Source organism: Rhea pennata, chromosome 2, assembly GCF_028389875.1.
Source record: "Rhea pennata isolate bPtePen1 chromosome 2, bPtePen1.pri, whole genome shotgun sequence".
NCBI classification, from domain to species: Eukaryota; Metazoa; Chordata; class Aves; order Rheiformes; family Rheidae; genus Rhea; species Rhea pennata.
The window spans coordinates 137,554,642-137,581,943 of NC_084664.1; the positions used below are offsets into that span (position 1 = coordinate 137,554,642).

A 27,302-nucleotide genomic window follows, 5' to 3' on the forward strand; every position below is an offset into this window, starting at 1 on the left:
AACCAACCAGAATAGGGGTGGAGGAACTACAGTGACTTTCCCCTGAAAGCTGTCATTGCTATAAAAAGCAATCACGAAGTTCCACATGTTAAAGAACTGTATTAAGATTTCCGCAGGCATTGTACGTTGTTGAACAGGGAGGTACTGTCCATTTCTTCTGTACATTAAGCAATCCAACAGGCAGCAACAAGAAAAGGGTAAACTAAAACTAGGTATTATCTACTGGTCCAGTCTTTCTCCAAAGACAAGACACAAGAAACAAGGCCAATAGGCACTAACTCAAATCAAAGAGAATATTTTCAGTTTGGGAGCAAAGCCAAGTAAAAAACACCTTATATCACTATTTTCCAGATAAAAAGTTTTGATTATGTGGATTTGTACATAGCTTGTAGGACAAATCTTTTCTTACTACAAACAGTCATTTAACAAACACAGATCATATTCTCTCAGGCATCCTCTGGCACTGTCACGTTTTTGTCTCCTTGAATTATCAAAAGAGTAATTGGACTCTTGTAAAGAGAACACTTCTCCTTTTCTTATCTCATTTGTTAAAATAATATCACAATCCACCTTTCATTGCTCTTCCTTTCATCATTTTCCTCACTAACATACTTTCAAGACAGATATTTTTTGTTGGCAGATGTAAAAAGCCTCTTCCCTCATTACTAACCTTGTAAGCTGACACCACATCAGTAGGAGTTCTTCCAGAATAAAGTACAGCTAACATTATGTAAAACTTACTTTTAAAATAAATCATACCCTAGCCCTGAACTGTGACAGTCTGTGGCAGAAAGCAGCACAGTACGTAGTACAGAATTTTTACACTTACTCAGTGACTGCAAAATCACTAACAAATCACAAAGAAAAATATCACTTTTTTCTACAAAGAATAAATAAAAACGTTACTATATATGTTCCTAAGTATGACTTAAGACTAAATAAACTATCATGATGATCTCAATTTTTTTGTTTTTAATCTAGCTACAAATACATTTTACTAAAACAATATTACTGAACACAGTCACCTTTCCAATCTGCAGTATTATTAATATTTTTAAATATGAAGGAGAATACTATCAATTGTATCTTGTTAATGGGATTTCTGAGGATTTCTTTCATTTTTCTGCAATCTTCATTACTGTTGAACTAGAAATGAGACCATATCATCTTGCTTCTGTGCCATACATATATGTGGTAAGAGAATCAGACTGACACTGAATTCTTTTGGGGAATTTTGCAGGTTTCTCCTTTTCCCAATAAAAATTCAGTATCAATACTTCTCTATCATTCACCTTACTTCTCTGGTAAATGATCCCTAACTAAAGTAAAGCACTTGCACTCTGCAAAGTGCGCAGTTCAGTGATGTACTGTGATGTCCCAGGGAAAGGATTTTAACCATTTTTCAACTGTTGTAAAAGGTATTTTCTTACACTTATCCCTTGTGAGACTGGAAGACCACTGAGGATTTCTTTTAGAGCTTTTTTACAAGCAGGAAAGGATTTCTAATGCTGTTCTTAATATTGGAATAAAATTTGGAAAGGTTCTCATTTCATTAGTTTGCTGAAAAAATTAACAGAAATAGTATTATGCGGACAGCTGTGATGTAGGAAGTAACATTTCCGTAAGAACAATTCTTCTGGCCAATGCATGGAGTCATCTGCCAATTTACATCTTAGAGAGACACTACAGGTTTGAAATTATAATGGCTTAGTCTCCTGAGACTTACTTGGCCAAAAATTATCCTCTCAACTCGGTGGTGATGTAAATATTGAAAAGTTACTGGATGGACTTCATTATTAGGTTTATTTTCTTGAGAGGTGGTAGAAAACAACTGAGCTTGTAATTAGTAAATCTTTTTAATGGACTGGTCTGATCATGGAATATTTGTCTTTTTCAAGAGAAATTAATTAGTGAATAAAGTAGCCATGATAAAGTATTTTGTTATGTATGTCACTATTTGGAGAAATCATGTGTACACATCTGAAAATAAAAATAACCTAGTATTTCTACAATAAGGGAATAACTGTTTTAAAAGTCTCTTTAATCACAAAGCAGAAATACCTCACCAGTTACAGTACATAGGTTGACTTAAATTGGATCTTCCTCACTCATTCATAGATCCAGCTTTGGACATTCCCATCCATTGCATTTTATAAACCAACAGATTTATAGCTTTTTCTGTATCATGCCTAGGATGATTTTCTTTACTAGGAAAAAATCTTAAAATTGTTCATGGCCATGCTGTTGCATTAATTATCAAATATTGCTACAATAAGTGAGTGATGGAGGAGAAACTTTTTAATAGACAACTGTTTCCCAAAAACTAGCAGTTGAATTTTTAACAGCACTTTAGCAGTTTTTAATAAAAGTTCTTGCTATCTCAGAAAGAATAACTGGCCATTGGTTTTACTCAAAAATACAATCCATAACATGTTTTTTATTTAAATTAAATTAAAATTATAGGTCAATGAAAATATTATATTCATGTTCATCTACTGTTAACAAACTTTCAAGTCTTCCTTCACAAAGTTACTGAAAAGCTTTACTACTCTGTTAGCAGATCTATACAGAAATCTCTTCCTTTTACATAGTGAACGAAAATATTTTATATATATATATATGAGTTCCAAGGAAAACTAGAAAAAATGATAGCTAAGATGCAAAAACCTTGCTTTAATCAGTTCTCATTTTAGTTTGATACACATTCGTAAAACATAAGCAGTTTATCGGAGTGCTGAAAGCTTAGCAATAAGGAATCAGAATTCCAAACAAAGACAGAATCTTTTGTAGAATATCATCCAAAATTTGAGAGCTAAGAAGCTGAGTATTTTCTTTAACCCAACCTGCCAAAAAAAGCACCTGCATTCTTACTAGCAGGTTAACAGTAGGATTACTGAATTAAAACTGACAGTGGGCAATTTGACCGAGTGCCTCTTACACAAATGCACCTGGTTTGTATTTAAATTGAAGGTTGGACTGTTATGTGCTTATTTGAACATATTCCTGAATTACAGTCCTCTAACAGAGATAACTCAGAGAGGGATCATTTTGCTCTAAATACTAACAATGCTGACTAAATCACAAAATACAACTGTACTGTAAGCTTGCTTAATGTTGGCTAGGTTTATTCCCTGCAGAATTAAAAAAAAAAAAAAAAAAAAAACAAAAAAAAAAAAAACTCTTTGAAATGAAAAGCAAGCAGTGAGTAGATAAAGCAAACCCTAAATCTACTCTGTTCCCCAGACCTAAAACTACCAGAGAAATAAGGTAAAATCAAGCCTGGAAAGTGAGAAAAATTTTGAACTTGAAGGTATAAACTCTCAAAAATATACATAGATTAGAGAAATCACATATTGCCTCAGGGTAAGAGGAATCACATCATCTTTATTTGTTAAACTGAAATCATCTAAAAGGAAGATTTTTTATTTAGCAAACACTGACAGCTAGAAAACTTCTGAAGACGATCATGCAGGAACTGGATAGCTGGCACTACTGAGACCACACTAAGGGGAAAATCACATAATACACAGAGCAGAACTGGATGTCCTGACAGGGCTTTGTTTAATTCAGTTGTCATAGTCAATATGGATTTCACTGTAGCTGCATCCACACTTCACTCATCAAAGGCTGGACTATTTGCTCAGCAGCGTATGAAGTGGCGCTGCTCAGGCCCCTCGTCTTCTGCACAGCTAAAGTGGTATGAGGGGGTCTAAAGAATAAAGGAACAGTGACATTTCCTCCATTCTTTGTAAATCCAGATTGCTCGAGGACTGCAAAAAAAATCAGGATCAGAACAGACACTGATAACATCTCAAAAAACCATAGCTTCTCTTTGAATTGATCTTCTGGGACTAAGAGCTAAATGGACATGAGCAAGAGATCTGAAGCCATAATTACCTCAACCAAAGAGACATTATCTGGGACATTGTGATCTCGCCTGTCTGACTTCTGTCACGTTGACAAAATGACTTTGAGTGACTTTGGGCCTCGGGGAGGGGGGATTAGAAAGGCATACACAAAACTAAAGACCATCATAAAAGGAAAGTGTTGTGAGGAAATTTGATTTACATCTTTCTGAACTCTGCAAACTTGGTTTTCTAGCCTAGAAAGAGCAGAGCTCCCTCCTAAGCAACTACTGGGTCTACATGCACATTTGGAGCATGAGCTCGTTGTTTACTGTGGGTCGCTGTAGAAGTACGTTCATGGGAAGTGCTGGGCTCACAGTGGTAACCCAAGCGCATAAGCAGTTTGTTCACTAATACAGGCCACATTATGAAGCATCTCCCTGCTTGTTTAGGTAGTGCTTTATGGACCTTATGGACACATTCTCCATTAGCTTTTGCTGCTGCAGCTTCTCAAGATGAGTAAGAGTACCATGCAGGCATGATGAGAGTACTAAACTCCAGAACATTCGGATAACGTTGGCTGAATAACCTTAAAACCAGACAGATGGTCAATGGCATGCTCCTGGAGCATCATCTTACAATGCATATTAAATAAATAAAAATAAGGCTGGCCCTGGGCCTATGACCTTTAGTTAAAATATCATACTTGCCAGATGGGCCTGCAATGTATCTTTCACAGTTGTAGGAAAATGAGGTTGTGAGATTTTTCTCACAGGGAAGGCTTCAAAGGTCCTTTCCTGACACCTACTCTTACTCAATTTTGATTTTTCTTGTACTGCCAACACAACTAGGATGTCCAAATTCAGACAAATGTAAAAAGTTTCTAACACTTCTGAGACCTGACATCACTTCTCAACCCATTGTGCCTTTAAGTGCTATTCTGATCGATGTCTGCCATAACTACTCCTTTTCTGTCAGAAACACAATTCTGACTGGGTGAACAGTTCTCAGCAAGCAGCTTACAAAGATTTCTCTTATTTGACTGAGGCTTCTGTAACACAATTTTCATAAGGACAGACCAGAAAAGTCTGAAATCACCACTGCCTGCATCAGTAGCAAAGACAGTTTCATTAGGTGACCATGATGAGAGGTCTCTGTCATGAATCAAAGCTCCCAGACCCAGAGAGTCTTCCTGCTGCGCTCCATGCCTGCTATATGTGGTCTGGTACTCTCCACCTTCAAGAAGAGTAAAAAATCAGTCCTTTGTTGAACAACTGAAATCTTTAAAGTCTTGCTAGTACATCTCCTTAGGCTGTATGTGGTTTGCAGTTTCTGAAGACGTTCAGTTCTATCTGTGTTAAAGTCCTTTGCCGTCATACAGCTGGAACTAGTGATAGATTTGAATAGATTCTAAACATTGGAGATTTAATAGGCTTTAACACTGATGATACCAGGCTTATCACTAATGGCCTTGAATTTACACAGATAAAAGGCTGTCATACCTGCAAATATTTTAGGACAGATGGATCATCTCAATGAATTGCAAGCAACCTTCTTGAAAGCCTTTGATTTGACTAGAATTTTGAAGAACAAGGGCCTAACCCATAGGTGTTATCATATTACTAACAAGAAATACCAACAAGATGCCTATATTGGGACAAAAGCAGTACCTATATTTTAGAAATATCTTTATGAAGTAACAAGAAGGAAATTTGTATTTGTCTATTAGAAAGCTGATAATCTTATTCACCAGTTTTAATGAAGTACATTTAGAGGAATTCCTTAATTTTATAGTTTTTTTCCCCACATTTAGTTCTTGCTATTGCTATTCTGTTTCATGGACCTGTTGTGCTGAACCTCGTCCAAATATAGGGAAAGAAAAAGTCTGTCCACTGAAGAACTTACAATTCAAACAAGTTTTAAAAGACAAGCTTTAGGACTTAGAAAATGAGCTTTTTAAAAACACACTTAAAAGTGAAAAAACAAAAATTTCAATAATTATATTTGCATCAAGTCCACATTTTAATTTTTCATGCTCATCTCTATTTCTTGCATGTCTCAATAGCTTTTCATCTACACCTTTTTTAAAAAATACTGGTGCATTGTTTTCAAATAACCTTTAGTAATAGGAGTTCACATCAGTGTTGTCTGGACCACAAGCTACGGCTGACACTCCACAGAGGTGGAAGTGTAGGAGTTCCATAGAAAGGGAAGCAGTCGTGAAAGATATTGTATTGCTGTCAAAAAAAAAAAAAATGTCCAAGAGTTCCTTTCTGGGCACCACATTAAAAATACAGACTGTTCTAAATGCAGTAATTCTCATTGTGGACTTGTAAATGATGTATACATCCAAACTGATTACTTCATTATTTCTCAGTGGATAACAATAAGTTTAATAGCTGTAAGGTAAGTTTATACATCATTTGTGCTAACTGAAAAGTAACAGAAAAAAAAAGATTTCCCTATGGGTTTGATGGATGGTGATGAATATTTTAGAATCAGGTGACTTAGACTTCTTCAATGATTTGTATTTTGCTCTCGGTACAGATTTCACAACGAATATATGAATTAATATAGCTCTCTTCCAAACCATTGATATATTGATATCCTTTTCCATAATACTTCTTCAGAAGTCACTAAAAATTTTCTCCTGTATGTCATTTGTGTAAGTGCAAAAAAAGGTGGCCAAATTATTGGCTGTATATGTTACTGCAGATGCAGTTGCTATCACAATGCTTTGAGATCTGCATTGATGTGGAACACTTAAACAAGTTAACCAACTTGCAACAGAATGCAATGTTTTTGAATTCATGCTTTAAATGGGATAAGAACTTGTCATGAACTACTAACAACCTCTTTACACAGCCAACAACACTAAAAAAAATCTAACTGAAAACAACTGTTGGCTTTAGCTATCTTGATTTCAGATCCACAAACTGGTAAATAGTAAACAGCTCTCTGCTTATCTAATTAGAAGTGCACAGAACAGCTATGCTGGGGGTACACAGAATAATGTTGATACTTTTTTATTCAAGCACTCAGTCCAGCATCCTTTCTCCAACTGCCTGAATTATGTGACATCCTTGAAAAATCTAATAAACATTCATATTAAATAGTTGTAGCCAAGTTCTCTCTCCTATCACAGCAGAGAGAAAGTTGAGTGAACTTTAATGGCTTAAGGGGTGCCTGTTATGGCAGTGGCAGCATCCCAACACCTCTTGGCCATTTCTGCTGAGCCCTGTTTCAGGACTCACCCCATCTCGCTCTGTGCCAAGAGCAGGCTCAGTCACAGGAAGGAAAGGGGAGGTTGGCAGCTGAGGACGCACTGCTGCTGCCACCATCATTCTTCCTGCTATAACCTGCTTTTGCTCATTTAGGAGAGGCTCCTGAGTGCTTAACAGAGCCTGAATTTGTTCTAGTGATGGTAGTATGTTTCTGACCATGCTGTTTCCCAAAATACCTAGGAAACAGCCAGGAATTTACCAGTTGTGTATGCTGCGTTGAAGTGACTGGCCTATTTGTGTGTGGTTTAAGTGACCTGCAGAAGCACAAACCCAGCAGTTCTAGCAAGTCATTGCTGGACCTCTCAAGTACACAGTCTGCCTATACTGCTTTTTTGGAAAAGGACTGATCACGCAACAGGGAAAGAGCTCCCAAATACAGTTTTCCCATACAAATATATGTCTTATTTTGCCAGAAAGATTAGGCACCACTCAGGTGTTTCATCCAGTAGTGCAGTTGAGCAAACACTGTAATTATTCTGAAATAGCTTTAAGAAACCAAACAACACATGCATACTGAAAAAAGATTCCTAATGCTTGTTATCTCTTGCACAATTTTTGATATTTTTACCAGAATGTAAGTTGTCACAGACTGTTACTGGCCTCCACTGCTACAGAGGAGCTTGCACAGACTGAACTGACCTGCTTTTTCATCCAGCTTTGCAAAACACTGCATTTAACTGATAATAGCTGCAATCAGTGTGGAAGACTCATAAAAATTGAAATACTGAAATTACAATATAAAGAAAATCTAAGAAACAAATGCTCATCAGGAATCAGTTCCAAAACCTATATAATTAAATTCTCTAAATGTTTCGACTGAATCACACACATAAAAGAAATAGAAAGGGAAGCGAGCTTGAGTTGAATCTTTACAGCCCAGAAAAGAAGTAACATGGAGAGCTTGAAGAACTGTTAGGAAGAGAACAATTCTTTTATCTGAACAAATCCATTGCTTAAAACTGATCTCCTCTCTGCTTCTTGTGCTATGCAGTGCCTCTGAAGAATTTCATCCCAGCTGATTTTTTCTGACTACAAATTCATTCTCTCCTTCTTCAGTGCTATCATCTTACTATTAATTAATCAATTCTATTTCTCCTTCTTTTAGCTTTCTTTTTTTTCCACACAGAATCACATTCATTTTTCCCAAAATATAGCAAAACACATAATCTATTCTTCTCTTGTACTGTCCCTGCATTTTCTCCTTTACAGTTTTCTCCTCCTTCTCCCCTGCACATGGATGTAGAAATTTCTCAATGAATTTCTCATCTATTTAAGGAATATATATATATATATAAGGAAATTTCTCCTTAGCTGCCTCATTTGCCTAAGTGACTGCATGCTATCTTCTGATTTCCCTTGCTCCCATCTCTCTTGCACTCCTTACTCTTACTTCTAGCCACCTGCCTACCACTGGCTCTTTCCTCAAGTAATAGAAAGATACTTTGACATATCCCTTTTAAAAGTAAAATAGTTCATCCATTCTTGTTCTCACCAGCTCTGTAACTATTGCCATGTCTCCTTTCTCCTTGCATTAACTGAACACATTGCTTAGAATAACTCTGCTGAGTTTTTGTTTTCCAGTCCCACTTCAGACAATTTCCGAACCTTCATCCTTTGCATTTAACTGAAGTCTTTAATGATCTACTAACATTTTGAAAGTACACTGCTCTCTCCTTTGCCATGCTATAATTAACCACACTCTTTCTGAAATGTTGTCCTCCCTCATCTTCTACGGTGAATTGTCTCTTGATTTTTCTCTTTTTCTAATCATTCATTCAACATGCCTCTAGTAGATTCTCATTTTCTGTCCACCTAGTTTACTTTCAGGGTCCCACAAGGCTGTATCATTGGTATCTCTGAAACCAACACACCTTCAGCAACAGTACATCAAAATACTATCCCCTCAGCACTGACAGTGCCCAGGACTCCCTTTCCTCTCCCCTCCCCTCTTCTCCTGCCTATATGGCAGCCTCTTTCTTTGGCACCTCTCTGCGAATCCCTAACTTCAGCTCAGTATTGCTGACCTTCATATTTCCCTCTGAGACCTCTCCTACACTTCTCCTCCTAGTGATGGTGGACATGCATATTGTTCATGTCTTTTATGTGAGCAGGACTTTTAACTCAGGCTTCATGTAAGGTCCACACAGTTGTGTCTTTCACATAGTTCCTGTTTCACATCTCTAACCCCTCTGTCCATCCATACAGCTAAATATTTTGTCCACTTTCTCACAATTTCATATGCCGTTATCACAGTGCTTTTCCCTGGCCCTAACAATCTACCTAGCCTATCTCCTTCCAGAATACTGTAGAAAAGATAAGTTTCAAAGCCTTTTACATAGCCTGTACCTCAGTACAAAGGTATCCCTTTTCTTTATCCAGTTGAACATAAGTTGCTTGTCTTTATTTTCCAGTGTTAACTGTTGTTCCTTATCACATCTATCTTTTCTCATTCAAGACCAAATATGAGCTCCTGCTGCTGATCAGGCTTGTCCCATCATCCTCTTGCTGTATATTCTAATAAGCACCTCATATTTTCTCCCTGATGTTTCAAATGCTTGAAAAGAGCTCTCTAGAAGCATTCGCAACACTATCTTATTTTCCTTCTTTCAAGTTTTCCCCTACATGTCAAAATGCCTTCAAGCCTTTATCCTAACTATCTCCTGTCATGTGGAGCAACATTTATTTCTCCTGTTCTCCTGTGTTCCCCACTCTGGACCGACACGTTGTCTCACTACATGGATTGTTCATGCTTGGAGCAGAGGCTGTATTTTTTTCTATACATGAGCATCACCTAAGATGGTGAAACGCAGGTTCATGACTACAGTTGCTGTGTTGACATGATATCACAAAACTACCATGATTATCAGAATTAATATTTTTGATTGATAATTAGAAAAATGTTAAGAAAAGTTAAGATTTAGACCAGTCTGAAACAGATTTCTTGCAATTAAAAATTATGAATGTTCACACATAAGATCTAAGAGGTCCAGATTTTGTCCCTGACATCATCACGGAATTATTTATCTAACAGATTAAAAGTAAGTTGGATAAGAAATAATGTCTTCCTTTCAAGCAAAATACTTAGCAGCATTGACACAAAACAACTGCACAGAAGGTATCCTTAAAACTTAAACTAGGAAGTTTGATTCATGCTTTCAGTTTACTAACATGCCTTGTCAAAAAGAACACAATTATGTTTTAGCTATACATCAACCATGTGCCATTTTTTAGTTTTACAAAGTTTAATGAAGGCAAAATCTGACTCTACAGCTATTTCTGCCAAGATTTATCAACTTTTTGTACTCCAGTACTCCAAAACCTAATGCAGTGGATCCATTAATTTCACTAGGACTTCAATAAAGCTACACCTGCATATGCAGCTGGGAATATATATGAAGTTTTATAAGGACTAATAATTAATAATCATTTCATTTAATAAATACAAAAAAGACAAACTTTTAAGGAAAATCAGGCATATTACAAGTTGCAGAACACGCCATCAGAAGGAACTAGATTAACATCAGTGCTCACGATTTGTTCTACCTTCTGTTTTGCCCATTGCACATACAAGTCACAACGACAGGATAATTACTAATCTTTAAGAGGAATTACTTTAGTATGCTAAATGATACACAACTATGGATATATGTATTTCAATCTGTGTGCTTTTCAGCTTGCTTCCTACCCTAGAAGATTGCTTAGAAAATACTAAAAATATGAGCACTTACTGCACCATGTGAAAGGAAGCTGGATACCGAGTCACTATTCTTTTTATTCACAACTTTTATAAGAGAAATGGGCAAAGTGGGCAAGAGACTGATTTTCATGGCAGAGGGAGAAATCTCACATAATGTCACCGCAGAGCAGCCACTAAGTGACACCTCATTTCCCTAGCAAGTAGTGTTCTTGAGGGCAGAGAACAGCTAAGAAGCAGGGGTATAAACTGGAATATGGGACAAGAAGTTGCCTCTCAAAAAGGACTTTAGTTTCTGTAAGGGACAACATTCAACTGAAGATTAACCTGAGTGATTAGGTCCTGCTTTTTGAGAGGTAGGACTTCCAGAACCCATGAAATGGGGAACTTAACGGGCTCCTGGAGAGAAAAAGATCTTCAAAACATCCTTTCCTGCAGGACCCTTTAGAAGTCCCTGCAGCAAGTATGTAGGGAGCTCATAAAGACAACTGTTTATAAACAGCTAGTTTCACTGAGTTCTAAAATCCACTCACATGAGCACAGGAATGGTAACATAATAGATGACGGTGGTAGTATGGCTATATTGTCCCATACCAACCCAGCCTGCACACTATACATTTTGATTCTTTTTTCTTATCACTCTGAGAACTGGTTTAAGAATTCCCTTTTCTCCATTCCACTGCAGCCGAACTGGTTTTGGCATCTCCATTAACTCCAAGTTATCTATAGGTAGTTCAACATTAGAAGCTTAAAAGAAAGCATTATTTTTTCTGATGCTACTCTTATATGGTAAAAAGAAGTTCAAGAATATTCAGCAAATCTCAAACTCATTTTTTGCTAATAAGAAAGAATATTGTATTTCTCATAAAGCAAATTACATGGATTTTGCAATATAAAATGTCATGCATTTACAATAAAAGTCACGATTCAAAAGGAAATGTGGTAAAATGTGTAAATCTAGAATACTAGTTGATAAAATCAGAGCCAATTGTGCTGAAATGTTTCTGGACAATACAGAAGCAGAGGTACATAACCTTTCCACAATACAGCAACCCACGATATTATTCACATAGAGTAAAAAAAAAAAAAAAGATTCTTTGCTTATTCATGTAAATTGTCAATCAATATGCACATTTATCACCTACACAAAGAGGATTAAAAAAATTCAACTCTTCTTTAGTACAGCCACAAATGAAAAGTAAGGATGGTTTTGGTATTGATGAGCTATCACTCAACAAAAGATTTCTTCCCTGAAATAACAATTCAAATATGGAATATAAAGAGGTATCTTACAATTTCTATTGTTTATATAGTCAAATGCAAACTCTAAACCAATTTTAAAAATAATATGCTGTAGTTGCATGCATAATAATGAATAAAGTTAGTGTGCTGCATTATTTGGTATGCAGAACAAGTTCACTGAACCTAGAGTGAAACTTGCTTAAACATAAAAGTTTAATGGCTATAGATAAAAGAGGCTGCAGCGAACACAGAGAGTATGCTATGCAAAGGGAAAAAAAAGGGAAGGCAAGTAAGGTACAAGAGGGAAAAGAATAGCTCTACAAAAACAGAAATATATTTTACCTGACATCCTCTTTCCCTTCCTCAGCTTGGTCCTCTTGGGTCTTTTCCTCATGCCCTGATCCTTTGATTTCCTCCTTATCACAGTTCTCTGTCACCTCTTGCCCTTCCCCTTTTTCATTAATTTCTTGCTCCTTCGCTTTTTCCTCCTCCTCTTTTTCCTCCTCCTCAGGAAATATCTCATCTCGTTCATCCCCTTCCAGCCCTCCCTCTTTTTTTTCCTCTATATCCCTTGTCCTTCTGAAGTCAATAAAAATTGAACAAGGCATGCAAAAAGAAAAAAGAAAAGAAAAAAGTAAAGTTAGGTTCGGAGAGAAAAGCATGCATGAACTCACAAGAAAGGATATGTATAAGAAAAAAAACTAAAAGAAAGATGTAATCATAAGTTAAAACATGCTGGCTAATCCTCCCACCTACACCTGACAACTTTTAAATTGGGACTTTTTCTTAGGACAGACTTTTAAGTCCCATAATAAGAATTGCATGGCAATACATCACACGTACAAAATCATACCTAACCCTAAGACAAACACAATGTGGTCTTAATAGTGCTCATACAAACAGAGAGATGTTTAACCCATTTTTCAAAATCATCAATTCTCTTGAAAGGATATATTTCTGAGAATTAATAATTTGATCTGACATCAAATTTTTCTGCAAGAGGCAGGTGGGTTAAAATGATCTTTCATTTGTTCTGAACCCAAAGTCTCCCTGTGTGCCTGCAGGGTGCAGGCAAAGGAGATTGGAGGTTTTTGCGCACGGATGCTCTGTGGACAGCTTGTTGAAGATTAATTCACAGTGGATATATATCTGTGTCTGTTTAAATATTAAGTAAGACTTTTGCAAAAGTAAAATAGTTCTAGTTCAGGAAGTAAATTAAGATGTTTCTCACCTCACTGACAAGAAATTGCAAGTTAAACTGACATTTTAGCCATATTAAGTATTTTACCAAACTGTTTCCAGAAAACACAAATCTAAGTACATCTGATGCTTGCTGACAGCAGGCATTTTTGATCTTAGTGTGTGTTAGTATAACTCAAAATGACAAACTTTGCTACAAACAAATAGCATTAAGAATTCAAAAATCATTAGATGTAGAATGCATTCAAAACAGTATTTTGCAAATTTCCCGTATATTTCAATTTAGGCAAAATATTAATTCTAAATACAGCTATTGGAAAGTGTATAGTTACTTAAATTAAGTGGCCACAGCTGCTGTAAAGCTCACCTTATTTTCTTGTTTCCTCTTGGTCGCTCTGATTGGACAGACATGTAGCTAGTGCTACTGAAACGCGAAGCACTGCTTGTCCTTGACACAGCTGAGACATCACTGACATCGCTGTCTGAAGACTTATTGGAAACATTGTCTGAGCCTCGCTGAGGATCCCGTCCTGACCGATACTGTAAGAGCAAAGAAAGATAGGGATGTTGTCAGTGACACCACCACAAATCAGCTTTGGATTTGGTCCCTGATGGTATATCAACTGCCTGCATCACCAGACTGCCTGGCATTCTTATAATGAAGTTTTTCACTGGCAAGGAATACAAATTATTTCTTGGTTCATATTAGTTTTATCCTGCTGTGCTATCCAGTTGACATTATTAGCTCCTCACTTTGATCCACAGAGTAACTTGTACAAAACTTCCAGCTTTTCTAAAGGTTTCACAAATCTCATCAAAGCTACATAAACCACTGTGGAGTATTTCTTACAAGTATTTCAACAATGTACATAAGCAAAGAAGAGAGACTTAGTGACTTGCCCAAGTTTGCTCAGTTAGTGAAAAATAGAACAGGAGACAGAACTTGTTTCAAGCAAACTACAAAATAAGTGTCCCTCTTGGGGCCTATCCCTATCCCATTTACAAGAACTTCTGTTTGACAAATGTATTAAAAAAGGTAAACAGATAGATGTGACTATCAAATCAAAAGCAGAAGTGATGTTGTAGCTGTGCAAACAAAGCCACATCTTGCTGAACTGTTGGGCTGGGAAGTCCAAAAGGACACAACTACGAAGCGACAGGATTTAGAGATAATTTGTACCGAAAATATAGAAATGCCTCAGGCACTCAAAGATGCCAACAGTACTGTAGTGCCTTGTTGCCAGCATACTCCAGACACTGAGCTGCCACACGACCAGCGATCAGAGGTAAGCCTACATGACGTAAAGCAGTGTTATACAAGGGTATTCAAGTTAGAGCTGAACAACACATTATAGCTATACTATTCTTGTTACGCAACTTAGCTCTAAATAAGTGCTAAGTCTGTGACACGCTGCTTTGTGCTCTATGATCATATACTAAATCACAGAGAGAGATTTTCCCTCTCTATGTATAGACATTTCTGTGGATATAGAAATCTGCTTACAATCAATAATCTTAGAAAAATGCCACTCTAAGATGGTGGGCATCTAGGGATAGGGAATGCTAGGGATAGAAATTGGACTCCTGCAGAAAATAATTCACAATGTAAAGTGCTGGCCTTTGGTAGTTCTGCACAAGGGAAAACTCTTGAGGTCTGGATATGGAATTTCTTCCCTTTTTTATAGTTTTACCATAACTGTCTTCCATGAAGTACACTGACCACTTGTTTTTGCTTTCTTGCATGGAAGAAGTTATACTAGGAAATAACCTAAAAGACTGCAGAGTATCTGCCTCCCTGAAGAATAGCATTTGCATGCCTATTTACCATAAATAAGTGTTACACTTACAAATAATAAGTTATTTTGCCTGTTCTAAGATAGGGAAATTAAATAAAGAGCAGAAAAAGTGTTCATGCAGGTTACTCTATACACCTGTTGCAGAATCAGCAAGTGTCCATGTGCAATCTGCACTGCACATCTGTGCAAAAGGTCTGCAAATGCTGCAGTCAGGTTCCTGATTTATACTAGGGATAATTTACAGTACTCAAATTTATTCACAGAGCATTCAACCTCCCCTCCTTGGTCTTAAAGTATGAGTGTGTGCCAAAAACCTATGGAGTACTTCTAATGTTTAAATGTTGTAATATTTAATGACTGCTTTACTAATGCCAGTAATGTTTTTGTCAATAGAAAAGAAAGTATGAAAGATTTATTAGCAAAATCTCTTGGAAGCATAAAAAACAATGGTTGAACAACTGTCCCGATCATCAGACACACTGGAATACTATACTAGAAGATTCTTCTTTTGCAGAGGTTCGTGCTAAAAGAGGAACTGCTCAACACATCGGAGAAGAAAAAAAATAACTATATAATAATGGTAAAGCTGAGCAAAATGTGGGTGCATCTAGTTGTATCTCTTCAGTTTCATCCAGCTAACTTTCCCTAGGATTCTCCTACACTAAAGTCCTACACTAAAGTATGAGTGAAGTTTGTGTTGAAAAACTTGGTTCGGCCTTAAGTTCAGCCTTACAGTACCAGTCTACTAAGTACAGCCTGGGCTACTAGCAGGCCGTATAGCAAAGGCAGCACAGAGCTCCCTTCAGGCCAACGCCTCACTGTTTGCTTAGGCTCCCAGGTCGGTTTTGCCTGTCACGCTGAACCTCATGCTGCCATGGCTGCACTAGCACTGGTCCCCAGCAGAGCTAATGTATAGTTAGATCACATGTGTTTATATGAGCAGTTGTCATATTTACAGTGGTGAGCGACCTCAGTGCAGACACACAGTTAACATTGCAGACCTAATGTGGCTCTACTAGAGGGAAATAAGATAGACTGTAGTTTCAGATGTAAATCATTGATGGAATTGTTAATTAAATTCCAATTAGAGGACAGATAATTACTTGTGGTGATTCACAGAGTAACAGATCTCGACCTGCAGCTGCCACAGCGAGCTTGCCACGCAGGCAGGGAAAACGAAGCTTCTGAACGAAATACATCGAGGGACAGGAAGCCGCAAACAGCACCTCACTCCTAGACTGGGAGCGAACGTCTAGGAACTCCTGGTCATTCCTAGAGCCCAGGGAAAGTCTCTAAACCCTACGCTTCCATCAGTTGCATTTCTACAATGGTAAGCTAACTCCATTTCTTAAAAACACATTTTTTTAGAAACAAATTTCATACATCAAATAAGACATTTTGCTAAATAAAACAAACCTATTTTACTTTCATTTTAAAATAACCTAGTACAGTAGTAATAATCTACCGCTGTACAGTGAGAATGCAGAACTGTAAAACCAACAACAGCAACTTAAAAGTAAGTCATTCCTGAACTATCAGAGGGGAAAGGGCCATTACCTAGTATCTTTGCTTTCACGGGTAAGAGTATTTCCCATCAAGTATTTCAGATTAGGCCAGATGATAAATAAATATTATTTGATCCTTACTATTTCAGAGTATTTTAGATTTGGAATAAAGACTGTTTCAGAAGAATTTTTCATTAAATACAAATGTCTTAATATAAAATACTTATTTTTAAAAGCCTCACTAAATATTTACCTATTCTCTTAATTGCAGTCCAAGCATCTCTTAACTGCCTGTCAAAATAAAATCTGTAACATGAAACTAAACTGTCTATCTTCTTTGGACAAAGCTCAAATACTTCAAACTCATCCATTAAGTCTGATCTCAGTTGCTGTTCTGTTCTTACTCCAATGATTTCCATTCACTACATTTCTGACCATATCTGACTTGATTCTAAGATATACATTTTATCTGTAAGTCTACTGTGTGTTACTGTTTCAGTGACTACAATACAGAAGATGAAATGTACTGTTTGTCTGACGGAAGCCATGCTGGCAGTTTTATTTCACAGTTGTTTCTGAACCTGCAGCCCAGTATAAAGCAGTTTCCAAACTACTCCTTTGCCCTCTGCCATAAAGTAAAACAACACTTCCACTCACTTGTGTGAGTACTGGTTTTTAAAAAGTATCCCATTTCCAGTACCATATTGTATATATCGCCTGACTGCAAAACATTTTGAACATTCTTTGTGCAAATCTTTTTTTTTTTCAGTTTCTGTGAGGCTAAAGTTGTTCAAAGGCATTATATCATGCATTACGTTCCTTGTTCTTCGTCCACAAATTTCACTGACTTCTTTAAAAAAAAAAAAAAATGTCTCCAACTGCCTAACAAGATCAATAATTACACTGCAAAGGTCCCTATTTACCAAGTGCCATCCTCCCACCATCTCGGAAAGACTGCTGCCATTTCCTCTCCCTGTCCACAGCTGTCCTTCACAACTTCTTCTGTCACACCTAACATTGGCTGTGTTACATTTACTGCAGGGTACCTGTGATCCTCCAGGGTGGATCCTAGCTGATGTGTGGATCCCATCTTGCTGAAAAACCTCTGTATACTCTGATTTCCTTCAGAAGAAAACATAGGCACATGGGCAGCAAGGGAGCCTCATATGCACTCACAGCTTTCCTGGTTTGGACAATTAGGAGGTCAGGACTGTGGTGAAGGGTACCCACCTACAATACAAGTTAATTAAATACTATCTCTTTATTTATTTATTTATTTATTTATTTGTTAACTGCCACTGAAGTATAAAAATAAACTCTTGACTTTTCACATGTTGGAGACATACGTCTCTCTTATTTGAACGAGGAAACAGTTTCATTTTCAACTCAATCAAGATTCTTATAATGCAGTCAGGATTCTGCACCTTACAACCTGTAAGCAGAAGTATCCCACCTCTTCCAGAAGTTTCAACAAGAGGAAGTGTGTTGCAAGCAGAGGAGTTCAGGAAAAGTCATTCTTAGTATTTTTAATAGTAAGATGATTTTGTCCTATTTTGCTGTGTTAAAGAACAGGATAAATGTCACTGTTACTGATCCTATCAAACAAGTTCTGAAGCTTCTTAAAACTCTTCCCTCAGTAATAAAAGCATTAGTTGGTCTCTAACAAAGTGACAGGTAGGTGTTTGTGCCAATACTTTACAACTGTAATAGAATATTTTACTATAGTGGTAAATTCAAGATTATCAAAGCTGAAAAACTTTGACCTGTTCTAACTTCTCTCTGCAAACATTTTCTGACCCACTTGTGAACTGCCAATATATGACTGACAGGCTATAGGGAATTATAACTGCTCTGATACTTATTTCTCAAAAGAAATTGTACTGCAATCTCTAATTCAAAGGAAGTTTTTTAAGTGTTTTTTATTACTTCAATCTATTGTTTTTAGTCTTCCATCTTGGATTACACAGTCATGCTGTTGTCCAGGCAATTGAAATTGTCAGGGATTTCCCACTGCCTTTCTATTTTTTTTTTCTTTTTTTATGGTGTACTCATCAGATTTTATTTGCTAGCATTTACATAGGACCAATTAAATCTAGTAAATGTTTCTGCTAATCAAAATGTTGGGAAGATAGTTTCAGACTATTGTCCATTGTCCTCCCCCAACAAGATTTATGAACTATTCTGGACTTTTTCAATAGTTCTTTGCCAAGCTGACAAAAGCTTTTGAGAAACCAGAGCACAGCAATTGTATGAAATCTTCTGTAATTTCAACTGCAGCTTCTGGTTCAAGTTTGCAGCCTGAAAAGGCACTGTGAACGTTAGTTATCATATAACATTTGAATGAATGTTCTTATATTGTTTTTGAATCTTTTCCTAAAGGTGCCCAGTGAAGTATGCCATTAAAAGTAACTGAATATTACTAATACTCACAATAATAGCATTACATTATATAAGCAAAAGATTTTAAGTAATTTTACGAATACCATACACAAATATGTAGAGAGAACATTTGTTTGGCTTTATACTGCATAAAAACCCAAGATGATAAACCAGATGATGAAGCTGCCCTGCATGTAATTCATAGGTAGCCACTTCAATTATCAGTGGTTATGTCTGCCTCTCCTGTCAGGCTACCTCAAGGCAACCGAAGTTCTGCTAGCCTGGTCAGCCTTTGCCAGCCCTGTTTTGGCAATCAGCTGCAATCACATGGCACCCATCAGTCCCTTGGGAGATTTAAGGTCTGATCAGGGAGTTTCATTCCCCCACTGCTTTGGTATAAGGGATACAATAAGCTCAACAGTTGCCTTGGGCTTCTCAGCATGCAGCTGGAACCAGCTCTAGCTCAAACTCACTCCTTAATTGCTTACTCTGACTTTTGCTTTGTAGTCCTGGGTGTTATACTTTACTTCTTTTCAGAATTCTTGGATCCTTCTTTCCCAGCCCTGGATTATGCTTCTGATCAGTTCCTCCTCCAATCCTGTCTTCCCTTCAGACAGCTGCTACTTTGCATTAATCACCTGTTGTTTTCCTGACCACTGGCTCAGTCATGCCTCTCGAATATTCTTGTCTTGCAGCAGCAAAAAAAAAAAAAAAAAGCACTACAACTAGTATAGCTACTTCTGAGCACCATAGTGCTGAGTCAGTAAGTCCAGCTGGATGTAAATTAGTGCCTAGGGAGGCACCAGGCTATCATCACCTGTGCTCCATTCCTTATCCAACATCATTTTTCCCCATTTTTCAGAACATTCCACCCTACTTTTACCTTGAATGAAATGAACTGACTGTAACTGATATGCAAATCTCACCTTCTAAACCATCCTAATCACCAGTGAAGTTAGGCCACTTGTTGCTAAAATAGAATGTCTATATTTCAACTGGACATGTGGAAAAAAAAGCTGTACTTCAAGTCTTCATGTCTTTCCCTTAGACATTTAGTGCTCCCTCTACTTACTGATTTCATAGACCAATGCTCATGCATACTGTCTTCCAAGGCAAGCCTAAAACAAGGTAGAAATCTAGAGAACCTCTATTCTACTGCTAGGGCTAAGCCAACCTGCAAACAGCATCCTATTGCCCACTTGAAAAAGATAACGAAAGTCAGCACCGAAAAAACATCCAGGAAGTCAGATGTTTCTTTACCCTGGGGACAGTGAAGCAGTCAATCAGCTTGCCCAAACAGATTTTGCAGTCTCCAGCCATGAAGGTTTTCAAGCTCAACTGAATAAAGCCATGAGCAGCCTGCTCTGATCTCATGGCTGACTCTGTCTTGAGCAAGAGCTTTACAGAATCACAGAATGGCTGAGGTTGGAGATCATCTAGTCCATTCCCCCTGCTCAAGCAGGGCCATCCAGAGCATGTTAGACAGGGCTACATCCAGGCAGGTTTTGAAAATCTCCAGAGGAGACTCCACAACCTCTCTGGGAAACCTGTCCCAGTACTCTGTCACTCTAGGTTAGAGGTTGGATTAGAGGCCTCTTGAGGTCCCCTACAACCTGAATTACTCTGGGATCCTATGGTCAAGATGCTTCAGGAGCTAAAGAAAAAACTTCAAGGGCAGCAGTAATACAGAAGCTGCCACTAGATCATTGTCTGAAGAGAACTGAAAATCTAGAAGGAGGTAGTCTGGAGGCAAGTCAGGCAAAAAATCATCTGCTTCCATATGCTGGCATTCTTTTAAGAACTCTCTGAGTGCAAACTATGAAATAAATATAGCAGAATGTTAGAAAAGATTCTGAGATTACCTCAAGGAGAAGTTATAAGGCCTGCAAATATTTGGTAGAGTAGAAAGCACTAAAGCAGCTCCAAAGTATCTGGGCCCTTTAGTGAGCTTGAGAATTAACTTGCCAATAGACGTCTGCTTACAAAAAAATCTGTTCCTGTAATTAGTTTCAAAACACCGAGCAGTCTCTTGTTCTGATGTTCTTTTTTTATGGAGTACGACTTTTGGAAGAGTAAGATAACCTCTAATTTCAGCTGCACTGATATCTGTTCTTATCTAGAAAAGAAATCAAGATGTTATTGATGTTCATTCACAAAGATAGCTTCATCCAGTCTAGTGAACTAAGTGTTCTCATTTAAACTTAGGTCAGGACCACATTTTGTGAATTCTGAAAGGAGAGGACACTGCAAATTTTCTCATGGGTGTATCATCAAGCTACTACACTATTTCAAAGACTGAAATGGGCATTACTCAAATTCTCATCACTCATACAAAAAGTGCAATGTGTAAAAGACAGTTGATTAATGCAATTGAAAAGCAATTTGAAAAGATAAATAAAGCAATTTATAAACATCACTTGAAAAAAATACTCAAAAGTAATCCAAGATGTGTTATGCACTGGAGTGAAATCTGAAGTTTATAAAGGACAAGCAGGATACTTCATAATATCTCAACAAAAGCTGCCTTACAATCATAGCTCGTAGAGAGAGCTTCTAGGCCAAAGTGTTAAGTTATTGACACTGGACTCCAGGATAAGACTATTCATAGTAACAAGAGGTTTAAACTAGCTATGGCACTACTAGCCTGCATTCTTTGGTACTATGTCTGATGTATACTACAGATATATAACTAGATATCTACTTTAAAAAATAACACCTAATTTGTATTATCAACCAAGGAACGTAACTGAGATTTTTAAGAATTTTCATAGTCTGAATATTAAAGTAAGATGATCTTGTATACGATTCTAGGTGATTCTGATAGATGAAAGGAGGCAAAAAAATAGATCCAAATATAGCATATAGCTAGGATGACATAGCTATAATTGACCATATAAATTGGAATAAATAGAAAATCCCATATGTGCTTTGTGGATGGACATTGTGTCCATTGTGTCCACAGGATACAACAGTAATTGAACTTTACCTTTATACAAGATCTGATGATTCCAGTATGCCTTAGTAAGCATCAGACAAATCACAGATTGCTCTCATACAGCTAGAATATCCCCAAGTATTTTTGACCAAAAGCAAAGATTTTAAAGAAACATAAGACTATATAATATGAAGGTAAATAAATATGAGCTTCAGGAAAAAAAAGCCCTTTAATGATAATTAAAAGGCAGATGGAAGTAAGTCCTACAATTAGTCTTCTTTTTGTTGTGAGACGAAAGGAAAGACAAAAGGAAAGCAGGCAAATAGAAAACAAAACAAAACTCTTTCTATGATACATTTGAAACAACTGCTATCTGAAATCCCGTTCATATTGCTGACCATCTCCTGGTCTGTTAACTGCTATTATAAAAAGGGCAGAGAGTCAGTCACCAGATTTCACTTTAGGGAAACAGGTCCACAGACTACTTTGTGACAGTGCAGAATGGATTCTTGATACAAAACATCTTTTCAAATTTCGCAGCCTTTTGTTAACTGCTACACATTAGCTTGCTGACTGTTCCTTATACAGAAGGAATAAAATCTATTTAAAACAGAGATCAGCAGTCATTTTGTATTCCAGAGCAGTGTCCAAGTCTAAAGAAGATGTATCATCATGGACACAGTGTTCACTGTCAAAAACCTGAGCTGTTCAAGCCAGCGTGACTGCAAAAAAGCAGGAGTCCAGGACTTCACAGTGCAATTCCATTTAATAGTCTCTCCAGTGCTTTATCTCCTGGTGAACTCCGGCGCATCTGCTAGGACTCACAGAATCAAAGTGCGCTTTCTGTACTATTTGTTTCTGTTCCTCAAGTGCTTCACAAGCCACTTCTGTCACCATTGCACTCAAGCACTCTTGCACTTTATAAGGTCCTGCTACCCTCAAAGCAGTTTATTTTATTGTTTTAAAGAAGGTAGGACTTTTGGTTTGTTTAAGAAACCCTCTTTTAGGCATGATTTTTCTAGGCTTCTTCCAAATCTTACTGTACAGACTCAGTTGCTCAAGTCAACACTATGCATTTTGAAGAGCCAGATTTTTTTCTGGATTTCTGTAATTTTATGTTAGCCTTTGTGTCTTTCATTAAAAAAAAAAAAAAAAAAAAAAAAAAAGATCAAACAAAAAAGATGGAAAGGCAACCACCATAATTTTCTTATTACAGAATTTCTGTCTCACCACATTTTATTTCACCCCAAAAGACTCCTAAGCATTTTAACAAATCTACTAGTTTGAGAACAGAAGCATAAAACTCCTTCCCCTTAGTCCTACTCTCTTTATGTAACATTTAAATATGATTTTCACCGAATTTGTCCTGGGACATGGCACCTTCAAAGGAATTCATGCCGAAGAGAACAGCTGGATTGCCACACGGGCCATCTGGTGAGTGCCTGCTCCTGCAAGCAGAAGTGCCTAAGGACCATGAGTAACACAATTGCTCAAGAACGGGCTATAAATATATCTTTTCATGACTCCACTTATAAAGTCGTAAAATGCATATATTTCAAAGAGAATAGCCTCCAAAAACAAGTATGATTGAGGGAAGGTCCCATAATCTTTTTTTCTTAATTTTTTGCTTTCACAGATTCTCTGGATACATCCTGAAAAAATCCTGTACAAAAATAAAAGTATGAGCTCAGCTGATGGCCTACATATTTTCTGCTGATTCATGCCTAACTAAAGGGGAAACAAATCTGCAAGATTCCTCTACAGGCAAGTTAAGCTGTTTAGAAAACCTTATTTTTTCCCCAAACTGGATTTTCTCATCACCTTTACCTCTGTTACACTGGTAATGAGGGGAAAAAAGGCTGCAGGGAGATCATAAAATGCAGCCTGTGCCTCAGGAATGAAAGCATGGAACTCTTTTTCTCTTTGTCCATTGCACTTCAGTTCTTAAAGAGGGAGAAATTAGAGAATATGTATTGTTTATGCCTTTCATATCACTTTGTAAATATTATAAATATTTACTTGCTTTACTTGCTCTCAAGTACAATTTGAATTCACTTCTACAATAAATATGCAGTATGTAATTAACCACAACGACATTAACCACAGACTTGGCCCAGTCTTAAGGTAAAAGATACATGATACAGATTTTTCTATAACAATAAAAGCTGAACTATATGACAAAATCATGTACATTTGGTTGTATATTATTTTTCTCATGGTGAACTGACTCTATAAAAAACAATTTCCAAACTTCTTTTCAGCTGTAATACAGAGGATATTGGATGAAAAAGCATATATTCTCCAGGAGATAGATATAGGACAAGAAGTTCTTTTGAAAGAAAAAAAGAGTTTCTTCTTATGCAGACTGTAATTTAACTTCATTTGATAATTTTATCTTAAATTCATTTTTTACTGCACCTTGGAGCCTTACTATTAGAAAAGTTTGCTACAATAATTAAATCATTTTATTATTTGTCTTAAAAAATCAAAGATTATCTGGGTACATTGCTGATTTTGTTTAGATGCAGGACTTCAATCTTTAGAAAATCTTTCTTTCTTTCATCCTATTTCTTGTTATTATTCACCAATTCCAGCCTGCTCTCAGTGAAATCAGTGATAAAATGATGATTTCCATCTGTACCAGGATAATACTTTCTGATGTATTATTAAAGAAAGTATTGTGTTGCCTAACACTAAATCAATATTAACTCTCATAAGCAAAGACTGCTTCTAAGTGACAGTCAGAGACAATATAGGTTACAAGGGGCACATAGATAATTTCATGTTTTAATAACATTCTCACCAAAACTCTTCCTAAAGGTATGAACACTTTATCGAAAGAAAGATTTCCCTACACTGAGACTCCAAGGTCCTGATCTGACTTCTATTTCTTTCTTTGTGCAGAATCAGCTCTTGCAGAATAACGACAGTGTGTATTACACAACCTAAATCTTCACACATGCTAGATGCAAATTGGAAGCTCGAAGTCACATTTATAGTCACTGAAATTAACTTTACAAGATGATGTATTTAAGATACTTCAAAAATCCACAGTGAAAAAACCACTACATACAACTCATTATTATAGTCAAAATGTCTTTAGTGAAGAGTTACAAATGATGAAACTAAACTCTGAGCGAATCCTAAATCTGCGGTGGGCTCCAGCTGCACTGCCAGGTCGGCTCGCTGGAGACAGCTACAGGAGCAACTCTGCAACCTGCTGCACTACACAAAATTGGGGCAAGCCCAGAGGGCCATGCAGAGAGTGGCCTGCCAGCTCTCCTGCCATCCAGCCTCTGCGTACACAGAGAGACGCGTGTCTGAGGGTCGTGGCTGAACCACCCGCTACTGAGCGAGCATGCCGTGTCTCCTGGGGCTACGCACCCACCATTCCCACCTGCGTGCAACGCGCTCTCCTTGATGTGCCAAACTTGAGAGCCTAGGAAACTGCTCTGGCAAACGCACTCTGGCTTAGCTAGAACCACTGCTCTACCCTTGCCAGCTTTCAAACGTAAAGGTGCCCCTTTTGCACCTGTTCAGCGTGGCACAGAATTAGGTGCTACAAACTGCAGGCTGGGGCACAACACATAATCATGCATTACTCTTGTCATTCCTGGGGGTTCCCCCACTACTGCGGGAATTCAGTTAAATTCCTACGTTCTCTATTTCTGAATGTCACACTTTGGCATCTAGATATTAAGCACGTCTTTCCCAGTTAAATTGGCTTCTTGCATTCCTTAGATTTTTCATTCTGTAACTCCTTTTCTGTGATTTTCTGTTAATGAAATCCTTATTTTTCCAATCAGTAACTAATGGATATTCAGAGCCAAATTAGGCTGATGACTGTATTTTTTGCATTCAGGACTCATTTTTTCTCTTTGAGATTCATCAAATCAGGTACTTCAATAATATTTAATAACATTTTTAAGCTCAGCTTTCTAGATATATGATTAACAACACAGACTTACACACAAACTAAGCAAATGGCTGACATACACAAAGCACGTGCAGACACATCAAGATATCCAGTATCAGTCTACTTTTACATGTTTCTATTTCAGCCATTATCATGACATCTTAGTGAAATATCTGTGTCAACCAGACTATAACATTCAAGCATACTCTAATTCTGTATCAGGGACATGCCTACTCAAGACTCAAAAATGTATCAGAAGTGCATCAAAACTGAAATAAATTAAAAGAGAGCTTGAATTAACTGAGGAATAAAAAGGAAAGCTTAACATCACTATGCAAAAGAAATCTTCTCTGAGTTTGGATATCATTAACTAAAGAAGAAAATTAAAATCACTGAGGAAAATAATAGAAATCATATCAGTCCACATCTGTATTCAAGGTCACTAAATTTCATTCCACCCATGAGCAAAACACAGGAGCGATGAAGAGATGTCTTCCACATTGTCAGGCATTTAGAGTCCAAATCTAGAATTCTGAAAATATTTTACTTCTTCTGGATGTCTTTTTGATTCTTATATTTCAAAATGTAAACTTAAATTTATAGGAAGTAAAACTGGAATATCAGTGTTTTACTCTACAAACTTTTCGTAATAAAAATATACTAAAAAACTTGATTAAAAGTAAAAATGCTATCAGCACTATGGACCAGAAAGATTCTCTCTGTCATTTAGCAGTAAAATTCCCTATGTAATGCAAATCAGAATGATTGTTTAAGTGACCTGAGTGCTCACGGACTTCTGAGGGTGACAGGAAGTGTCCTTCCAAAGCAGAGGGCTGGTTTAGCTGATCTAGCCTTCAGTCCAACAACGCAATTACTGACCTGTCCATACGAAGGCACAAGAGCCATGTAACAGGCAGCTACTAAACAGGTTCCTCACGAGGAAAAGATCTTTGCTTGCCTAATTTTGCTGTTTGGTTTACATCCTGGGGCAAAGGACTTACTGTAATAGGGAAAGGGAGGGGAAGGAGAAGGAACTCAATAAAACTATGCGTACCTATTTACATTTATTAACCTATCAAATCGCATTTGCTAGGCCCTTAATTTTACTGCTTTCTTGCAGAAATTAATTGCATAGAATGACTGCATGTTAATTATTGCTCTCAATTATTCTTCAGCATAGCTACACTCTAATTTAGTCCTTCTAAGTCTTAACTTTATATATAACACTTTAAACATTTAAACCAGTCTGTTAAGATTGAATGATGTTAAACGGGCTTCTAAAATTGCAAAATATTGCAGGCTTCTGCAATATTTTGATGGAATTTGGGTATGTAACCTAGCTTCCTCTTTTTAATTCAATTTTGAGTATCTCTAATTGCATCCTTAACAAGAGAAGTTGTTAGAAACAATTTTGGGATCAAAGAGGCATATTCATAGCTGTTATGAATTGTTGAAGTATTACTGGGCAGATCATGATCTTTCCTCAGACTCCCAAGGTCTAAGCCT

The 27,302-nt window shown here is 37.1% G+C and overlaps 1 protein-coding gene across 39 annotated transcripts in view; it reads right to left on the bottom strand.

The window, feature by feature from the left end:
• The window catches only part of RIMS2 (regulating synaptic membrane exocytosis 2), a 459,058-nt gene that overhangs the window by 60,144 nt on the left and 371,612 nt on the right, over window positions 1–27,302 (bottom strand). For 17 of the 39 annotated variants that reach the window (XM_062568269.1, XM_062568268.1, XM_062568275.1 and 14 more), the window contains one exon: window positions 13,633–13,805. The exons of 21 other annotated variants lie outside the window; for them this stretch is intronic. In XM_062568269.1, the coding sequence (XP_062424253.1) occupies window positions 13,633–13,805 (173 nt within the window). Of the gene's footprint in view, window positions 1–12,407; window positions 12,645–13,632; window positions 13,806–27,302 lie in introns of all 39 variants that reach the window. One more of the 39 variants, XM_062568264.1, reaches the window with a different exon arrangement.